The 18,163-nt window shown below is 45.0% G+C and overlaps 1 protein-coding gene across 1 annotated transcript in view; it reads left to right on the forward strand.

Annotated features, from left to right (window-relative positions):
• LOC119443136 (anoctamin-8-like) overlaps window positions 1-18,163 on the forward strand; it is an 81,099-nt gene that overhangs the window by 39,751 nt on the left and 23,185 nt on the right. The window contains exons 11-14 of the mRNA XM_037708288.2: window positions 3,028-3,102; window positions 7,152-7,279; window positions 9,428-9,512; window positions 13,540-13,737. Coding sequence (XP_037564216.1) covers window positions 3,028-3,102; window positions 7,152-7,279; window positions 9,428-9,512; window positions 13,540-13,737 — 486 coding nt within the window. The remainder of the gene's footprint in view (window positions 1-3,027; window positions 3,103-7,151; window positions 7,280-9,427; window positions 9,513-13,539; window positions 13,738-18,163) is intronic.

The following is an 18,163-nucleotide window of genomic DNA, read 5'->3' on the forward strand; positions in this document are numbered from 1 at the left end:
TGCCTGCTTATTTTTGTGTTGGCGTAGTCGTAAGGGAAAAAAATTGATAATCATTCCTGTGCAAAGGCTGTTTAGAAAATTAAATTTCAAAGTATTTCACATGTCTCATATTATGTGCAAAGATGCCTTAGGCATTTCATTCACTTTGGATGAGACACTATTGTAATATATACAGTCGAACCTGGATATATCTCGTCGAACCTGGAAAAGCTGTAAAAAAACAGCTTTTTGCCCAGGTATCCCTACCAGAAATGTGTATTTTGTTTTCTGGAAAATAAGACTGTAATAATAATAAAAAAATATATTGAACCCACATATAACGAATTATTGGGTATAACAAACACCAGTAAAATCTAGTAGAAAATTTTTTGTTGTGATCCCCTTCAGATTCGATATATCCAGGTTTGAATGTATATGAGACCTAATGGATATAGATGTAAGCGTATACAAATGTAAATGTGTAGTTGTGTAAATATAGAGATGCTTGGTGTAATCTGTGCATTAGATGCTGATTATTGGGACTTATCAGTCAAAAGCTGTACTATTCATTCAGGAATATAGCAATGTGTTCATCATATACTAACAGGTGATGAAGTTGTTAGCTTATGACAGCCTAGAATAAATTTGGCATAAATTTATGTTTTTTTTTTTTCTTTTCTTGCATGGATGCTATACATGTGCTAGAATACACAAGTTGATATTTTAGCAATACATTGTTGGAATGCTCATGGCATGCAAATTTATGCACAGCACTTGAAGGTGATCTTTTTCTGCTTGTTCTGTCTGCCTGTTGATCATCACATTTCTTGAGCACTAGTTTCGTGCCAGGAAAATTGTGTAAAAATTTTATTTATGGGTAGAAAAATTTATGTATCTTTACTTATCTCTCTCCTTTTTTTCTTCCCTTCAGAAAACTGCACAATCACATAGTTGTTTTGTTCCTCTGCTGTGTAATTTTCATGTGCTATGTGTTGAAATGTGCGAAACACAACACATACAAAAACAAATAGGGCATGCATTGATTTCCAGCACAGTTAAAAAAAAAAAAGACATCCACTACACAAGCTGCAAGAAAATATTGCTGCTTAGGAAAATGCTAGCTAGAACAGCTTTGCGTTTTGCCAGTCACTTTTAGGATGTTCTTTTTGCAACTGGTGCTATCCATATAATTTATTTATTTATTTATTTAAATATTTTTCAGACCTGCAGGCATTACCAAAAGGAGTTATACAGAATAACAAAGAAATACATGTGCAGCCATAAAGTTTAACATAGTGTGCTTAAATAGTGTAATAACAACATAGCCGCTAAATTTGCAACCTTAAGTTTCATTTAAAATGTAGTTAGGAATCATGATTTAAAGGGACCCTGAAACGATTTTGACGATTTTGTACAAACGTACTGAATTGTTAGAGTAGGTCCTTCTGATCATTAATTGACGCATATAAGTGCTCCGCGTAAACCGGGTAATTTACTATAAGGTTTTAAAATGGCACATCGCTACCGATCGCAACACGCCAATCGGCTGACTTTTCAGCCGCACCTGACCAGGTGACGCAATTTGACCATTCGACATCAATAGGGCGAGCTATCCGATTGGCTGCCCAGAGCGCAGCATCGATCATTTTTCCAAAATTATGGTGCTCCGCTCGTGTAGGCAGCAGACGAGCAGAGTGGCTGCAGCGCATCGGACTGTCGGTATCCAAACGGCGCCAGCATCTATGTGTTTGCGGCCGTCACTTCACGCCGAAGGATTGCTACCACAATAGAGTTTAGCGTGTCCGGTATTTGGGTAAATGCAAGCGCAAGTGTACTGGGCGTTTTACGGGATGACCGGAGGCGCAAACGTGAACTGCCGACACGTTGCAGCCACCTGGTGACAGAAAGCTCAACCAAACAGAGAGCTAATATAGCAGTAACCAAGTGTATGCTACTTTGCTGCTGGTGTAAATTTTCGGCAGTAGCGTAATGTGAACGCGTCTTTTTAAATGTTTAAAATATTTTACACTTGGTTACAGCAATATTAGCTCTGTGTTTGGCTGGTTAAGCTCTGCACCACCAGGTGGCTGGACCGTGCATGCCGATCAGGCTGCTCACGTACGTCTACACTAAAGCTCCTTCATCACAGCGGTAATAGTATGGAGGGGCTTTAGTTTACGCCTCCGCCCATCCGTCAAAATGCCCAGCTCGCCTGTGGTTACCGGAATATTGGACACGCTCGGCGCTGCGACAGAACGCTAGCAAAGCAGGCTGCTTGGATAGCTCTCGCTCGGGATTGACGGCCTGGCATCTAGCGAAGAGGTTAGAGAGCCTTCGCGAGCTGGCTCCAAGACAACCGGAAGTAGACATCACCTAACATCATGACGTAGAGCCAGCGAAGGTGGAGCTTAGCCCTGATCATTCGGTGAACGATTTGAGGAGAAAAAGCATCGCTAGGGAGGAGGGTAAGTTCTAATCGCCTGTAGCTTCACTTAAATTTTGATGCGAATGTTTTACTGTAGCTGTACCCTACGCGTCTACAAAAATTGTCTGAACTGTTTCAGGGACCCCTTAATATACCATTCATTTGTGATTTTCGCACGCATGCTGACATCCACTGCAAATACTGTGTGGCTGCAAAAATGGGTATTCATTTTTGCTGTGTTTTGTTTAATGATCACTTGAAGTCCTTCCTGAAAGATCCAGTATGAGGAATGTATTAATGGAGATCAACAGTTTGCCTAGCTGCCTATAATCTTTGTTGTCTTGCATACATCATCACTTTTGACTGTTTAATAATGGATTTCACCATAAGAAAGTTGTTTTTCTTGCTCAGACTTTGTGGTATTTCTTATTTGCTCTGAACCTTGGCAGCAAGGAATAGTGGGGCTCAGATTTGAGGAAGTCTGGTGAATGCAAGAACATATCCCAGAAGTTACCTATAGGAAGTAAACGATTACTGTGTTTTGCCTAATACCATCAGGCACTGGTTACTACATTTCATTCTTCTCACACTTCCTGTTTAATCCTAATGATTATGGCATTCAGTTCCAGTTTGTCAACTCGTTCCTGTCACTCTTCTACATTGCCTTCTACCTCCAAGACATGGAGCAGCTTCGAGAGGCACGTACGAGCTTCTACTTTGCATTCTCTCGTCGCTGCATTCTGCATGTTAAGCTGTATTAGTAAATTACACATCTGTATTATCAAAAACAACCTTCTTACTGTTAATGGGGTCTTGATAAGCCAGAAAAAGACACGATAATGAAACACAGGTTTGAAGTTCCTGTGCTAGTTCCTCGTGACATCATGAGGTTTAAACAGCGTCCGCTTGGGACTTGTTAATAGTTTAATAATATTCAGTATGGCTGTGCAACATCTAAGAATTTTAACCTGAGTACAGTCAAACATCCTTATAATGAAGTCAAATTGACCACGAAAATACCTTCGGTATATCTGACATATCTGACTGAAGCAGACACACAGATATTGGAAAATATGAAACAAAAATTGCGACCACGTTTATGCAAAATAAACACAAGCGCTACGACTGGCCAGCAAGAAGTCTCCTGTGGATTTTCATTGCCAGTCAATGCAGTACGTGCTGCCATGATGCTACACCTCAAGACGAAATTTGCATGTTAATCCGCACCCTGATTTTACTGTTTAATTTTTCTCATTTTTGATGTACGGTATATATGAGTGCTCTGCACTGCCATGAATACGTAACTGTACAATCAGTGTTATCACGCAGATTTGGCACATTAACTTGCCGACTACAGTCCATCCAGCCAAGCCACTGGCCAAAACATGCACCTGTGTCCAGTATGTGTCATTTCAAGTTGCTGTTGCTGAGTTTCGCCGCCAGCACGCTTTTCGGATACAAAGCGGACTGCATGTTAATCCGTACTCCGCTCTAACCTGTGCATCTGATCTCACACTCGATCGCCAATGAGGTCTGCAAGTGTCAACGTATTGACTGAGAGCTTGCAGCAATGGCTTGTTCCCAGCCACTGTGCTGGCCGCACTACCATTGCCTCCTCCACTAGGTGCCTATGGAATGCCTTGTGCTCCCAGCAGAACGGGCCTGCCCTCAGTTGTGAGCAAGCGTCACAAGGTGGCGTTAGCGACCGACACACACTATCATTACGGGCGGCGGGCGCAACTGACGGACTGGTGACCCAGTGCACAGTGTTTACGTGGTGGGTACCGCGGTGAAACCATGGTCGGCACAATCCTTTGGGTGCACTTTATAAAGGTAGATTGTCTGGCTCTAGAATAGCTGTTGCCTGTAATGCCTGCAAACATCCGCTGAGCTATGATCGAGGTTAATGGCCTTCGAGATCGACATGCACGCGTGATGAAGATTTTGGAAGCCACGCGAGGTAGTGCCCACTGGTTCTGCCAGCCGCTAGTGGCGCTCGCAACCGACACTAGTGGCGAGGAGGATAGGGAAAGGTTTGGCAGCTGGTTTTTCGCTCATGCGGCAGGCATCTAGTAAAGGAGGCAATGGTACTACTTACGATGCCAGGCCTAACCAGTACCGTTTCGTACAGAGTCAGCAACCAAGGTTGCTGTTTCATGCCAGTCGACATGACAACAACTTTGCTCATTGCCGTCGTGTTTGCAATATCGGGTGCGTGGTTCATGCCTGGAACATTGTGCAGTATTCAAAATTGAAGTTGCTATTATTCTTATGCTAGAGGTAGGTGGCGGCTTTAACCAAAACTGTTTACAGTGGAATCTTGTTGATACAATGTTCACGGGAACCAGGAAATAACACGTATCATCCGAAAATAATCGTATATAAAGAAAATCGTATATAATAAAAAAACGTACTTATTATCACGAAAAATGTATTATGCAGAATCGTATCAACGAGATTCCACTGTAATTGGTTAATTGAAAATTTTGATTTATTGATCTATGTGCGTGATCAAAAAAATCAAAACTAGCAAGTGCATAAACTTTGAAGCAAAGTTAAATTGTGGTACAAATCTACAATTGCCTTTAATATTATGTCAGCGACACTTTGCAGGTGTGGGCATAGCAAGCATATCAAACTCATTGCCCCACCCACTGCCTCATGACTCCCCTCTTTACTAGGGGCATTTAAGGCAACAAATGAATACGTAAATAAATTATAAGTCTGTCTGCGAAGGCACGGTTGCTTCTTAATGTTCTCTGGCAGTCTCATCACATGACTGGTGAGCCTTCTTATTGCCACATCACCTGCACTTTGATTATTAATGCCTATGCTCTAGCAGCTGCAGCTTAGACACGGGAAGTGTGCATGCATGGTGGCTCCGTCTAGTCGAAATGGTGTACATAGCTCATTCTCTCTTTCCCTTCGTGGCATTGCTGCATCTATGCTTTGCGTCGTGCCATCAGCGTGTGCTCATGCCACGCAAGCATAGGTGTGAGGCTGCTGTGACGAGCTGCAAATGAAAAACCCAAAAAAGAAAACAATTAAAAGCAAAATGATCTAAAACAACATATTAGCAGCCATATAACTCGGCTTGCTCCTTTAATTATTAAGGATTAATCTCTTTTTTTTTCTTTTCTTTAAATACTGAATCAAAATGAAGAGCAGTTTCACATAATTGCTGGCAAAAACACCGAACTATTTGTTGGTGCAAATGCAGCCACTACCAAAAGTCTCTCTATCCTCCAGAGTGTTGCATGCAGTGTATGAAACAAAGCATACATTGCGTTCTGAACTCAACCTAGTGACTTTTGGAAATATTTTTTCGATGCAAATAGTCCTAACATGCTCCTTTCTTCAGGCTGAATTTTCCATAGCTGTTTCACAGTAATTGAAAACAACTTGTTCTTGGGCTAGTTGTTTGATAGTCGATGAATCCATCGTGGCACAATTAAAAAAGATGCAAGAAAGACGAGACTGAACACCACAGGCACTACATAGGGCCCGTGGTGTTCAGTCTCATCTTTCTTGTGTCTGTTTTTTTTCAGTCTGGCTTCACCTGAAGATGGTTAGAATGTGTGCCGTATACAGTATAGACCACTTATAACGTAACCGTTTATAGTGCAGGACCAGATATAATACGGTCTTTTCAGACTTGCATTAATTTTCCCATAGCACTCTATGTATATGCGTATCGCCTATAGTGCTGTTGCGGGACACTAAATACCGGTTACAGTGCGGCTGCCTGGAAGTTCGGCAGTCAACCTAGATTGCAAACGCTCCCCTCAAGCCACAAATACCATATTTACACGAATCTAACGTGCACTTTTTTCCCGATAGAACAGGTCCAAAAATTGTGTGCGCATTAGAATCGAGTACGACCCTAAATCTGCGTTACCATATAGCTGTCAGCATTTCAAAATGGCCGCCATGCATGCGCGTCGAGCCTAGCTACCGTAGCTTCCTCCATATGCTGCAGTACACGTGCTTAAACAATAGTCTACCGTCTGTCTTCACATTCTCTGCGTCTGCTCTATCAGCATGAAGTACCGAGTTCATCGTGATGCCGCATTTAAAAGGAAAGTGATCATGTGGGCGGAGGCGGACGGAAATCGGGCTGCATCATGGGCGTTCGCAGAATCCGAAATTTGAGTTCGGGACTGGTGCAAACAGAAGGGGAGGATTTTCGCCAGCAAAGCAATGCGGAACGGTTTCAGTGGACTGAAGCAGGACATAATCTGCAGCGATCCACTTCGGCGATACGATCGCCTTGGCCCTATCTTGAAAGCAATCTGCGACAGGGAAAGTCCGCCGTGCGCCATGTTTTCGCCGCTTATAGGTCGCGTTGAAGCGAGAGGCATGATACCACGACGGTCAATTCGCTCGCCACGCTTCGTCACTCAAGCGTTTTGACAGTTCGTTTCCACGGTCAACGAGCGAGATGTGTTCATGTTTGCTTGTGCGCACTTGACACCGTGCTTGTTAATTTATTTAGTAAGTGAATGCAGAACCTAGAGCACGGTGACAGCGACGGCAGAAATGCGCCTGGAGTGTCCATTATCGCAATAAAATAGTTGTTTTGGTTATAGTGCGGTACCGCTTGTAGTGCGGATATTCGCAACTCTGACGACTTACGTTATAAGCGGTCTACACTGTACCTGCATTTTTTCCTGTTCAATTTTGCATTCTCTGACATGCACATGGTTTAGTCTCACCATTTTATGTAATTTCGTATTCTGGACTGCAGCAACTTGCAACACTTTTGATCACACGTCAAGTCCTCGGAAATATCAAGGAGAGTGTCATACCATTCTTGGTAGAGAGGCTGCACTTGGCTTGCCTTGAATTGAGCAGCAGTGAAGAATCTCCGTCAAGGTGCGCTTGCTTTCAGGTGCCATAAAGTGAATGTCGAAGGACCCGTCACCTGTTGGTGTATTCGTTAAGTGTTCACCTAGTGGACCGTCCATTTCGGTCGTCGCTGATTGGCTGGAGCTAAACCAGCAAGAAGGAAACTGGCTGGGGGGCGCCTGTTTCTTTCTTGCTGGTATCCCAGCCTAGCCAATCAGCACTTCGGGAACAGCCGAAATGTACCTGTCCACTACATAGACACTTACAGAATACCCTTACCCCCAGGTCTGGGCATTGCAAACAAACAAGTGTGGCTCGTAGATTGCACGATGGGGATCACATATGCAAAGTTGGAAATGGATGCATGGCGTGAAATTGGTCGAAATTTGAAACAGAATGCGCACCCTTCCTCTCAAGGGAGCCTTGCTTCAAGCAAGAGTCAAAGTCACACGCACAGATCTCTCTATGCAAGACACATTGCTTCCAATGTCCCCAATTGTGGCACGTGACTTTGTTGAATCATCCAATGCAGAAGGCACGACGCCACCACTAGAGAATGCGATGTTGAGCTAGTTGATTCATGCTTGAAACATTTCTGCACCACTCTGAATAATATAAGCTGTGGTTAGCACATTTGCAAAAGATGGTATTAGCGATTTCACATAAGCTGTAAACTAATGCATCATATTTGTCTGCTTTAGACAATCTAGTAGATATATTTTGCAGAATTTCGGTATCTGTTTTTGATACAGAGTTGCAGATATCAAGACAGAGATATCTGTTTGTTTGGCTCAGCATTAGATTGTAAAACTCTGGCTTCAATTTTTTTTTATTTATGTATTTACAATTTCCGGCTTTGCATTTTTAAAAATGTTTGAGGCCTAAATCTCGGTTTTGCTTCCAATGCAATTAAGCTTCATTCAACTCTTTAGAAATCGATCAGATTGATTTTCTACCTGCTTTTAAACATCTCCTTTGGAATTATTTTACTATCAATGTCTGAAATGATGGCTTAACTGAAGTTTGGCTTGCAGTCTAATCTCTTAGATGCTGAACACCACCTGTGCAAATGCCCTTATTCAATATTGTACATTATTGTGAAGCACTCCTCATTACGGTGCAGCACTGTACAGGAACTGAACAAAGCATGTGTAGGCTTCAGCACCAGTTGCACGCACATTAGACCACCTTGCTTGCACAGAAAAGCTGATGGAACGCAATGATCAAGTATGAGGAGGCTTCTGCATGCTTCCCTGGTCTGACAACTATTGCTTTGCGAGCCTAAAGAATGCAGTAAAATACGAATCAGGTGCCTGCTGCGATGTGTAAAACAAATGCTCCGTGTACAATAGGAGCTTACCTGTTTTCACATTTTGTGAATCTACTGCTTTCCCGCATAGCATGGGTATCACTACATTCGTGCCAATAAATCTTCTTAATAATATTTTTGCGGGGTTTGACTTACAAAAGTTGGAAACTAGGAACCGGATGCCCATTTTGTATATTTGAGATTTTTTTTTTGCTCTCGGTACTTATATTAAAAATAGCAAATTATTACATTTATTCGTGTTCCTTGAGGTGCTTCTTTGAAGTTTCACAAAGAATTCTCAAAAACTGTGTGAGCATTTATTACTGCTTTACAGTTATTCAATATGCCAGTGATCAGGCTATGATTTCATGTATTGCGGTATACGTTGCGACAACTACGTCTTGAAAGAAAGCATTAAAACATAAAAGCACCAAAAATGAGCACATTTGTAGTGGTAACGTAAGAGTTAAATGCAACGAATTTGATTCGAATCGGTTCAGTGTTTGTCTATCATACATACGTATTTGAATGGGGAAGTCCGAGTTGAGTAGGCCCTAAGCTAAAGCCTCCTGTTAAAGGATACTGCGAAATCAACTATGCAATAAAGAACTATAATTGTCCAATTATAGGTAATGTCAAAAACAAAAATTAAGCAAGCTAAAGGTGCGTAAGGGCTATGAAGCTTCCTCCTTTGAAGCCATGAAACTGTCTTACAGTGAATGTATATACAACATGTGTGTCAAATGAAAAAAAATGCAAATATTGCTTTAAATGCTGATTTCTTCATGTCTAATGTGTTGTACATTCTACTCTCAAAGGCCATTGGAAAACTAGTCATTTAGGTACTTTGCTTGTTTGCTTTTTAGTGCGACACCTGAGGAAAGTCCAGGTACCAGCAGTGCATCAACACCCAAGCTAAGCCAGGGCGAAATGGAATGTGCTATGTTCAAGGTGAGTGGAGTCGTTATCTCAAGAAAAATAATGCTCAAGGCAAACTATGGATTTCATTATGCACTAAATGTGGACGTTTTGAATGAGCACTCACTGAATGCATTCATATATCTGCATTGATTCATTAGGGGCAAGCGTGAGCAGGAGCTTTAAATTTCGCATGTTTTCTGCACTTGACTGTAAGCAAGGTGTAAGTGCATGTGCGTGTGCTGTTTTATATATACAGTGTAGACCGCTTATAACGTAAGTCACCGGAGTCGCGAATATCCGTACTACAGTTAAACCTGCTTATAACGAACCTCCATATAACGAATTCCTGGATATAATGAAGTTTTTCTATTCCCCGCCGTTACTCCATGGGAGCACATGTATTTGAGACTTCTACGTAACGAAGTGGCAGCGGGAGACCCCCTCGAAATAACGAATTTTCCCCGCCGCCAACCTAGAGATTTCGCCCCAAATTATCATTATTGCGTGAGCAGCAATCGGAAGCACCTTCTCCGCCGCGACGGAATGCGAAGCGGCGGCGGCGCGTTTGGCGCGCTCGAATTAACGGCGACTGCGAGGTAAGAGCGTGTGCATGTGTGTGTGCATGCGAGCGTGCGCGAGGCGGGCCTGCATCCCTCGACCCAGCGATATTGCCGCTGCGGGCGTGACCTTTCCCCCTGCCTTCATTCAAACCTGATCCCGCCGCTTGCTGCAGCTGGCCTAGCCCGCCAAGCCGGCACTCTCCTTTTCCAGTTGGTGTTGCCAAAGAAAAAAAAAGTTCTTTATTTTTCAATGCGCAGGCAGCGCTACTCTTTGCTTACTGCGCAAGTCTCTGCGCTTTACTTCACTAACCTGACGCTATATAAGGGCCGTTTATAGTCCGCCGTAACGCGAGCGCGCGCACACGCTACGTCAGCACCGGCGTAGCCAACGTAACCGGCAGCTTTCGACGGGCGCCTACGGGCCCGGCGCCGAATTTGCTCCTGACCCATTCATACGTTAGTCGCGCCGACCCACAATGCCATTTCGCGCGAAGAAATAAAGGCGCCCACCCTGCTTCGCCGACGGTCGCAGACAGCCGTTCAAAGCGGTGCGCGGGCTTGGGATCGTTCTGCGCATGCTCTGAAGATAACAGCCGACGGCGCGCGTGTCTGGTGCAGCGCAACCGGCGTAACGTGACTGGCCGCAAACGACGCTGGCCCGCGCGCCGATGACGTCGGACTATAAAACGGGCCTTGTACGACGCCATTGGTAAGCGGTAAGAATCGAGTAAATACGGTAAGCGTTTGTTTTTCGAATTTTTGTGCCGAACCTGCATATAACGAAATCCTCTTTATAACGAAGTTTTTCGGGAATTTGTCAATTTGGTTATATCCAGGTTTAACTGTATAAGCGGCACCGCACTATAACCAAAGAACCAATTTTCAAGGCCCGCAGATATGCAAAACATGTGCACCGAGCCGCCACGACAGTCGAGGAATGCGGCAGTCCGCATTGCGTTAGTTCATACCAAATCACGCGGCGGCGCCTCTGACCGGAATTTCTCCGGCACCGCCATAGAGTAAAAGCTTAGGAGAGACCCCTCAATACCGTGCGCGAACTAAATCAAAAAAGAAAAAAAAGAAAGGAAAAAAAAATGTGGCGGAAATTTCACCCTCTCTCAAATGGCAAGGTCGCCGATTCTGCGTTGCGCCAGAACATGCGTGTACGTGCCAACGTCTCAGCCACGCTACCGTAGCAACGCGTAGAAAATGGCAGTGAACCCTTCTTTCTCCCTTATGCTTCCTCTACTTTCTAGTCGCATATTGACCTTGCATGCTGCGGCTACGGCGCACAGGGAAGCAGCGGCGCTGTCCCAGGCCGGCCAACAAAACTGCCCACACTGGCAAACGCCCGCTTTTTGATAATTGCAGAAAACGAAACTTCGGGGAGCTGGCGCCGGGCCGGCTGGAGCGGCGGTGCCTGCACGGCGGCATGTGCACACAGTGACAGTCGAAAGTGAGGGAGCCATGAGGGCAAGGGGAGCCACCGAAGCGGCGGAGTTGCCGAGGCGAAATCCGCTTCCCTGCCCCCTCCTCCCTCACATGCCACGGTCTCCGCGTGCGCCCTTCGCTGTGCCGTGCCGGCGCCGCCCGCTCCCTGAAGTTAAGCGAGCGTTGGCCGGCGTTGGCAGTTTCGTGGCCCTCGCTCGCTATGCGCGCCGTGACATTTCACGACTCGCACTCAAGATTCTGGTTTCAGCCTCACTGGCTGTTCGTTCGCACCACGTGCCCTTCTTCTCCGCTTCGTCTCTCTTTCTTCCTCGAGCACTCCTTGGGGCGCCCGTTTGAGGAGAGCGTTCGCCGTCTCCGCTGACTTCCGTACTCCCAGGCAGCCACACTGTAACCGGTATTTCGTTTCCCACAACTGCACTATAAGCGATACGTGTATACATGGAGTGCTATGGGAAAATTAACGGGAGTCTGAAAAGACCGCACTATATCCGGTCCTGCACTATAAGCGGTTACGTTATAAGTGGTCTATACTGTATATATATTTTTTGCCTCTCTACTCTTATGACAGCCACGAAAATATATTTGTTGTTTAATAAACGTGTTCTTCTTTTGTCTTTTTAAGTACACATGACCCTTCTCTTAAGATGATGAGTGATTAAATGTACAAATGCAGACCTTTAACTTCATATTATGACATAAGTGGGTAAACATTGGTTGCGATAATACGAACCTCATTTCAAACATTGACAGTGGCCTACACGCCAGCCTTGTCAACAAAATTCCATAGTGCTCATGAGTAGCATGTACCATGTGTTGCTTGCAGGGTACAGCTGATGTTGGCAAGTGTGCATTGCCTTACACTCCACAGAAAGTGTCAGAGGTTGAGTTATTATTGTTACTATTATTATTATTATTACGATTGTTAAAATGAATCTGTTTTTGCCTACCTTCTTGGGTTTGGTGTGGCTCCTGCTCCTGCTGTTCTCTGCTGTCTGCTACTGGATCAGTATCTCGGTGGATATATTTGTATGTATATACATACAAAGCAGTGCCAGTAAGCGGACCTCTGTTCTGCGTAATAAAGTAATAAATTCATACATAAAACCGGAACACATAATGTCAGCTAATATGTATATGTATAAAACATATGCATCTTAATGGAAAAGCACATTACTGTATAGACTCGTGTAAGGGCTGTACCCGTGTAAGGACCGCACCCCCAACTTGACAGCCCAAAATTTGGGAAAAAAGGGTTTCCAATGCAGAAGCAATCGCGTTCGGTGCCTCGATGCCGCGCGCGCATTGGTGAATTTTTGCGTGCTGCCTACTTTGCGTGCCACTACTAAATGGCGAGAGCTGCGCATTGACCTCTGATGCAATGGTAAATCCCTGGATCCATGCAGTATGTGCCACTGTGACACAAGAGGTACAGAATCCTTAAATGTAGCGAGATATGCATCATACTTCTCGGCACACACACACACACCCGTCATCGACATTTTCTTGACAACCAGCATCATGCATCGCCTTCGTCCTCGTGACATCGCTGTGCCTCACGGTGTATCCACCTGATTTGCTGTTTACATTTCAGCTTAGCTTGTGAGTGGTAGAGTGTGTACACGTAAAAATTGCAGCAGATTAAAGTGGTGAACATTGCAGTGGATAAACTTAAGCATGCATGAGGTTGCATGCTGCGTGGGATGAAAGTAGTATGCATCTCTATTAGCAGTATAAAATTACGCATGACTTGACTAAAGCTTCACTTCACATAGTTTCCAATGTGTGCATTGGATCTGCATAAGGTTCTTTATTGTTGTTGTTGTTGTTGTTGTTGTTGCTGTTGCTGTTGTTGTTGTTGTTGTTGTTGTTGTTGTTGTTGTTGTTGTTGTTGTTGTTGTTGTTGTTGTTGTTGTTACCTGCTTTATTTATTTCTCTGTGTACTAGTATTCAAACCTTAGGTTGTTCCTGGGCACATAAAATAAAGAATAATTGAACAATTGATTATTATTACTATTATTATATACTCTTTCTTCCCTGCCGTACAGTACGAAGGCACCTTTGAGGACTACCTGGAGATGTTCATCCAATTTGGCCATGTCACCCTCTTCTCTTCTGCCTTTCCGTGGGCTGCCCTGTGCGCCTTGCTCAACAACCTAGTTGAAGTGCGCAGCGATGCCTTCAAGCTGTGCTTTGTCTTCCAGCGCCCCTTTGCTCAGCAGGCCAACAGCATTGGTACTTGGCAGGTGCGCTTCCTTTCTTATCTGTTAACTTAAATGGTGCAAAAATTCATGTGGCAGGAAGAAGATCGGCACATTTATCCAAGTAAATCTGAAACCCAATCGGTGCATTTAACCTCATCTCATGGGTTTCTATATCTACTTAACAATAGTTAAACTGTAGTACTTTTGAAGCACATTGGCTCTTTTCAAGCTGGTCTGCAACCTAAAGTTCACTCAACTTCAAATTCAAAAGCGTCATAGTTTGTGTAAGTGCAGATGGTCACATGAGCACATTCCATGTTCTGACATAAAATGATTTGCTGTTCAAAAGGATGTTATTAGCGCGTGTAAAATGCTTGTGTTCTGCATAATGCCTGGGTTCCATTCTGTACCACAGTGCTATTGTGAAGCTCCACCTTCAGCAGAATGAAGTATATATTTGACTTTTTGCAGCTTGCTTAATTCCAAGCACACTCATTCATTTAGTTGCTTAAGCATTACAATCAGGATTTTATTGTGATTTTATCAATATTTGTTTTTTCGGAGTTTCTTTTTGTTGAGTGACTTCTTCAGTGCTGGACTATAGAATCATGCATATTGTCTTCTTGTGCAGAAGAACCGAACACTGCCATAAGTGTAATCTAACTTTCTACTGGGCAAACTTTTGCCAAGAAACACAAGCAGTACTTGAGTCGCGAAGGTAGTGGTAAGCACAGCCTTCAGTTGTCGAATCTGATGTCATGTGTCAAGTCTGTCCTCTATTTATACCTGTCTCACTGTACATTCTTCAGTGCTCTGGTGGCCGCTGGTGCTCACATATATTTATTTATTAATGCGAAAGTATTATATGCCCCATTATGCAAAAATCCGGCGTGGTCGGCATGGCGAAAAAGATGGTACCAAAAATGGCCTACGGTGCAAAGGGTAAAAACATGTAAAAAAATGCTTAGAATAATGTCACATTTCTCAGAGGGGTTCCTGTAAACAAAAGAAATTAATGACTTTGAAAAGAAAATTTGGTGCATTTCGGTCTCGGTGGGAATTGAACCTGGGCCTCCGGGGTGTGAGACAAGCACGCTTCCCCAATGCCACGGCAGCTCCACGGTTCTGGCTTACTAAAGGTTCTCCCAGTGCATGTGTGATTGCACATGTCCCGTCGCAGCCATGTGGCTGACTAAAGGTGTGGCCTAGTGCGTGTGTCATAGGGTACGTGACAATGGGGAGGAAGTGGCAGCACATCGCGAGTGTATAAAATGAGCGTGTTCATAACATTCGAAGGTCTACAGACAGCATAATACTTTCGCATTCCCACACGTAAGCAGCCTTAAGTGTCTCTTCTGAATTTTTAAATTTATTTAAATACCTACATATCGCCCAATGGGCATTACATTAGGGGGGGCGTAAACATTGCAAGGTATAGCAGTTATGAACTCACACATGCAACAACAAAAACAAAAAAGAGAGAGAAAAAAAGAAGTGTTGTACATGAGAGAATGTACAGCACTTTGTGACTCATGTTCAGTCTGACTAGACATTTTTTTCTCTGTAGCACACGACAATATTTGTAATATTTCGATTATAGTAGGGACGTACATCTTGCTCCAAGGACTTGATAACAGTGATAATCTAGTGAAAACAGACCCTGGCATAAAGTAAAACAGTGACCTGTGGTAATACTACACTAGTAGGCATAGGAGCACAAAACTAAGCTCTCTGATAACTTTACACAACCTTTCAAGCTATAGAGGGAAAAAGTACTGCCATGGCATGAGTGTAGATCTATTTCTGGAAGGCAATTTGAAGGTTGGTCCCGGTATTGGCTGCGTGATTGAGCTATAGGTGGCAGCAGTGTCGCCACATTAGTGTGAATGGATGATCGGCGGCGTGCATTGAAATGTACACGGCAGCGCTTCACTGTGGGAGATTTGTGCCGATTGTTTCACAATGGAACATACTGAGTGCAGTGAAGTGACAATATATACATAGACCCCCAATGCCGCATTTTTGCACAAAATGCACTGAAAATTCCTGCTATACTTGAACGGAGCACAAAACACTGTTTCTGTTCCGGTAAAACCATGGAACATTTACAGCGAAACTGTATCTGGCTGGCCGATTCGTCCATCTGTCGCCTGTATGTTGAAAACTATCATCATCAGCAATGGCTCGAGCGTCATCGTCTTCTTCCACAGCTGGCTCATTGGCGCCCCGCGGCACATTCGCGTGAACGCGCTCGTAGCACTGCTGCCACGTTTGCAGTCGTCGTCGTCTTCTTCCACAGCTGGCTCCGTTGCTGCTCATCATTCCTGCATAGAATTTCACTTCTCTTCTGTCGTCGTAATGGGGAGAGAGAGAGAGAGAATAAACTTTAATAAAAAGAGCACGCGAGCGTAGGTAGCTCCCCCACTCTGCAGTGGGTGGTCCCCTCAGTCCAGGAGTCCAGCGGCCTTAGCTGCCCTTCTCGCTCGGTTGACCAGGTTGAGCTGGTCTGTTGAGTCGGAGCTGGACAGCGCTGCCTCCCATTGCCGTGTGGTGGGGTGTGTTATGGGTGTTAGCTGTGGTGTGTTTGCGCAAGCCCATACCATGTGGTAAAGTGTTGCACATTGATCACACTGTGGACATTTATAGGAATACAGCGCAGGGTGTATGGCGTGGTAAAGACTCAAATGTGGATATGTGTTTGTTTGGAGTTTTCGTCATATTACGGCCTCCTCTCACGTCAGAGAATTATGAGGTGGGGGTAGTGTTCTTCGTGAAAGGCGATACTGTTGTAGGATGTGAGTGTAGGTTAATGGTATGGGCTCTGGGTTGGAACTGCTCGGCGCGGTCATCTCGCGGCTCCCGGTGTGCATGCGCTCGGGCGTAGACGTGTGCCTGCTGATTGCCACGTAAGGACTCATGCCCCGGAGTCCACACGATTTGTATGTATGGTGGCAGCTGGTACGCTCCATTCAGAATGCGATGTGCAGCCCTGGAAATTTTGGCCTTGCAGTAATTTCTGCATGCCGTCTGAGAGTCCGTCAGAACTATGACGCAATCCCAATGCGGTCTCGTCGTGATGGCTAACGCTATCGCTAGTTCCTCTGCCTCCGCAGCGGTGTGCTCTGGAAACCGACGATGCATTTATTTCGGTCCCGTGATTGTCGACTACGCTGGTGACGAATGCGGTGCTTCTTGCGGTGCTGGCCGCGTCTACGTACAAGACATTGGGGTGGTTTCCATACTTTCTCGCGAGTGCCTGCGCTCGGGCTTGTCTCCGTCCGATGTGGAAGTTTGGGTGCATGTTCCTGGGAATCGGTGAGACGTACATAGTTTCTTGTATTCGTGTTGGGATTTTGGTCAGTGCGCTGGTCTTCCGTACGGAATATCCAAGACGTTCCAAGACGCAGCGTCCCGCTATTGTGCGTAGTAGTCTTTCCTTCTGGCTTACCAGGTGGGCCTCTATGATTTCCCGTGCATTGTTGTACACCCCTGTCTCCTCGAGGCGAAAAGTAGCCGTTCCGGGTGGGAGTCCGAGCGCTTGCTTATACGCCTTGCGTATCAGCCGGTCGAGTACCTCCACTTCCGCGTTCCTTAAATTTAAATATGGTGCCGAGTACGCAATGCGGCTCACAATCAGAGCCTGCACTAATCGAATAAGGTCCTGTTCCTTGAGTCCCCTCTTCCTGCTAGTAATTCGTTCAATCATGCGCAAGATCTGCGTGGTCGTGTGTTGTAGCTTCTGTATGGCGTATCCTCCGCCCCCGTCCTTTTGTAAGTGTAAGCCGAGGATCCAAAGTCTGTCTACCTTGGTAATCTCTCTAGGACCTATTCACAGGTGGATGGTTGGTGCCGGGGCTCTTGATCATCCTCGTGAGCGCTTCTCGATTATGAGGAGCTCCGACTTCTCCGGCGCGCATTGCAGTCTGCATGTCTCCGCATAGCTTGCTACGACGTCTACTGCCTCCAGTAATGCCTCTTGTTGTTCTCCTATGGACCCTCCGACCGTCCATATTGTGATGTCGTCTGCATACAAGGCATGTCTGATCCCCGGTATTTTCTCGAGTTGGGCTGGGAGTTTCATCATGGCCACATTGAAAAGTGTCGGTGACAGCACTGCTCCTTGTGGCGTTCTTCTGTTAGGTGTGTCTATTCGCTGTGACCTCACATTTCCCAGCCCTATTGTGGCTGTGCGATCAGTGAGAAAAGCCCTCACGTAGCTGTACGTTCGTCGGCCGCAATTCGTGTCACTGAGATTGGATAGTATGGCTTCGTGCCCCACGTTGTCAAAGGCTCCCTTTAGGTCTAGTGCGAGAATTGCTTTTGGGCAGCACGGCGTTGCTGCAGTCAGTACTTCCTCTTTGAGCTGCAGAAGCACGTCTTGCGTTGACAAGTTGGGCCGAAAACCAAACATCGTGTTCGGCATCAGTTGACGTTCTTCGAGATGCGTCTGTAGCCTGTCTAAGATAAC

The sequence above is a fragment of the Dermacentor silvarum genome, chromosome 2, assembly GCF_013339745.2.
Source record: "Dermacentor silvarum isolate Dsil-2018 chromosome 2, BIME_Dsil_1.4, whole genome shotgun sequence".
In the NCBI taxonomy this organism is placed as follows: domain Eukaryota; kingdom Metazoa; phylum Arthropoda; class Arachnida; order Ixodida; family Ixodidae; genus Dermacentor; species Dermacentor silvarum.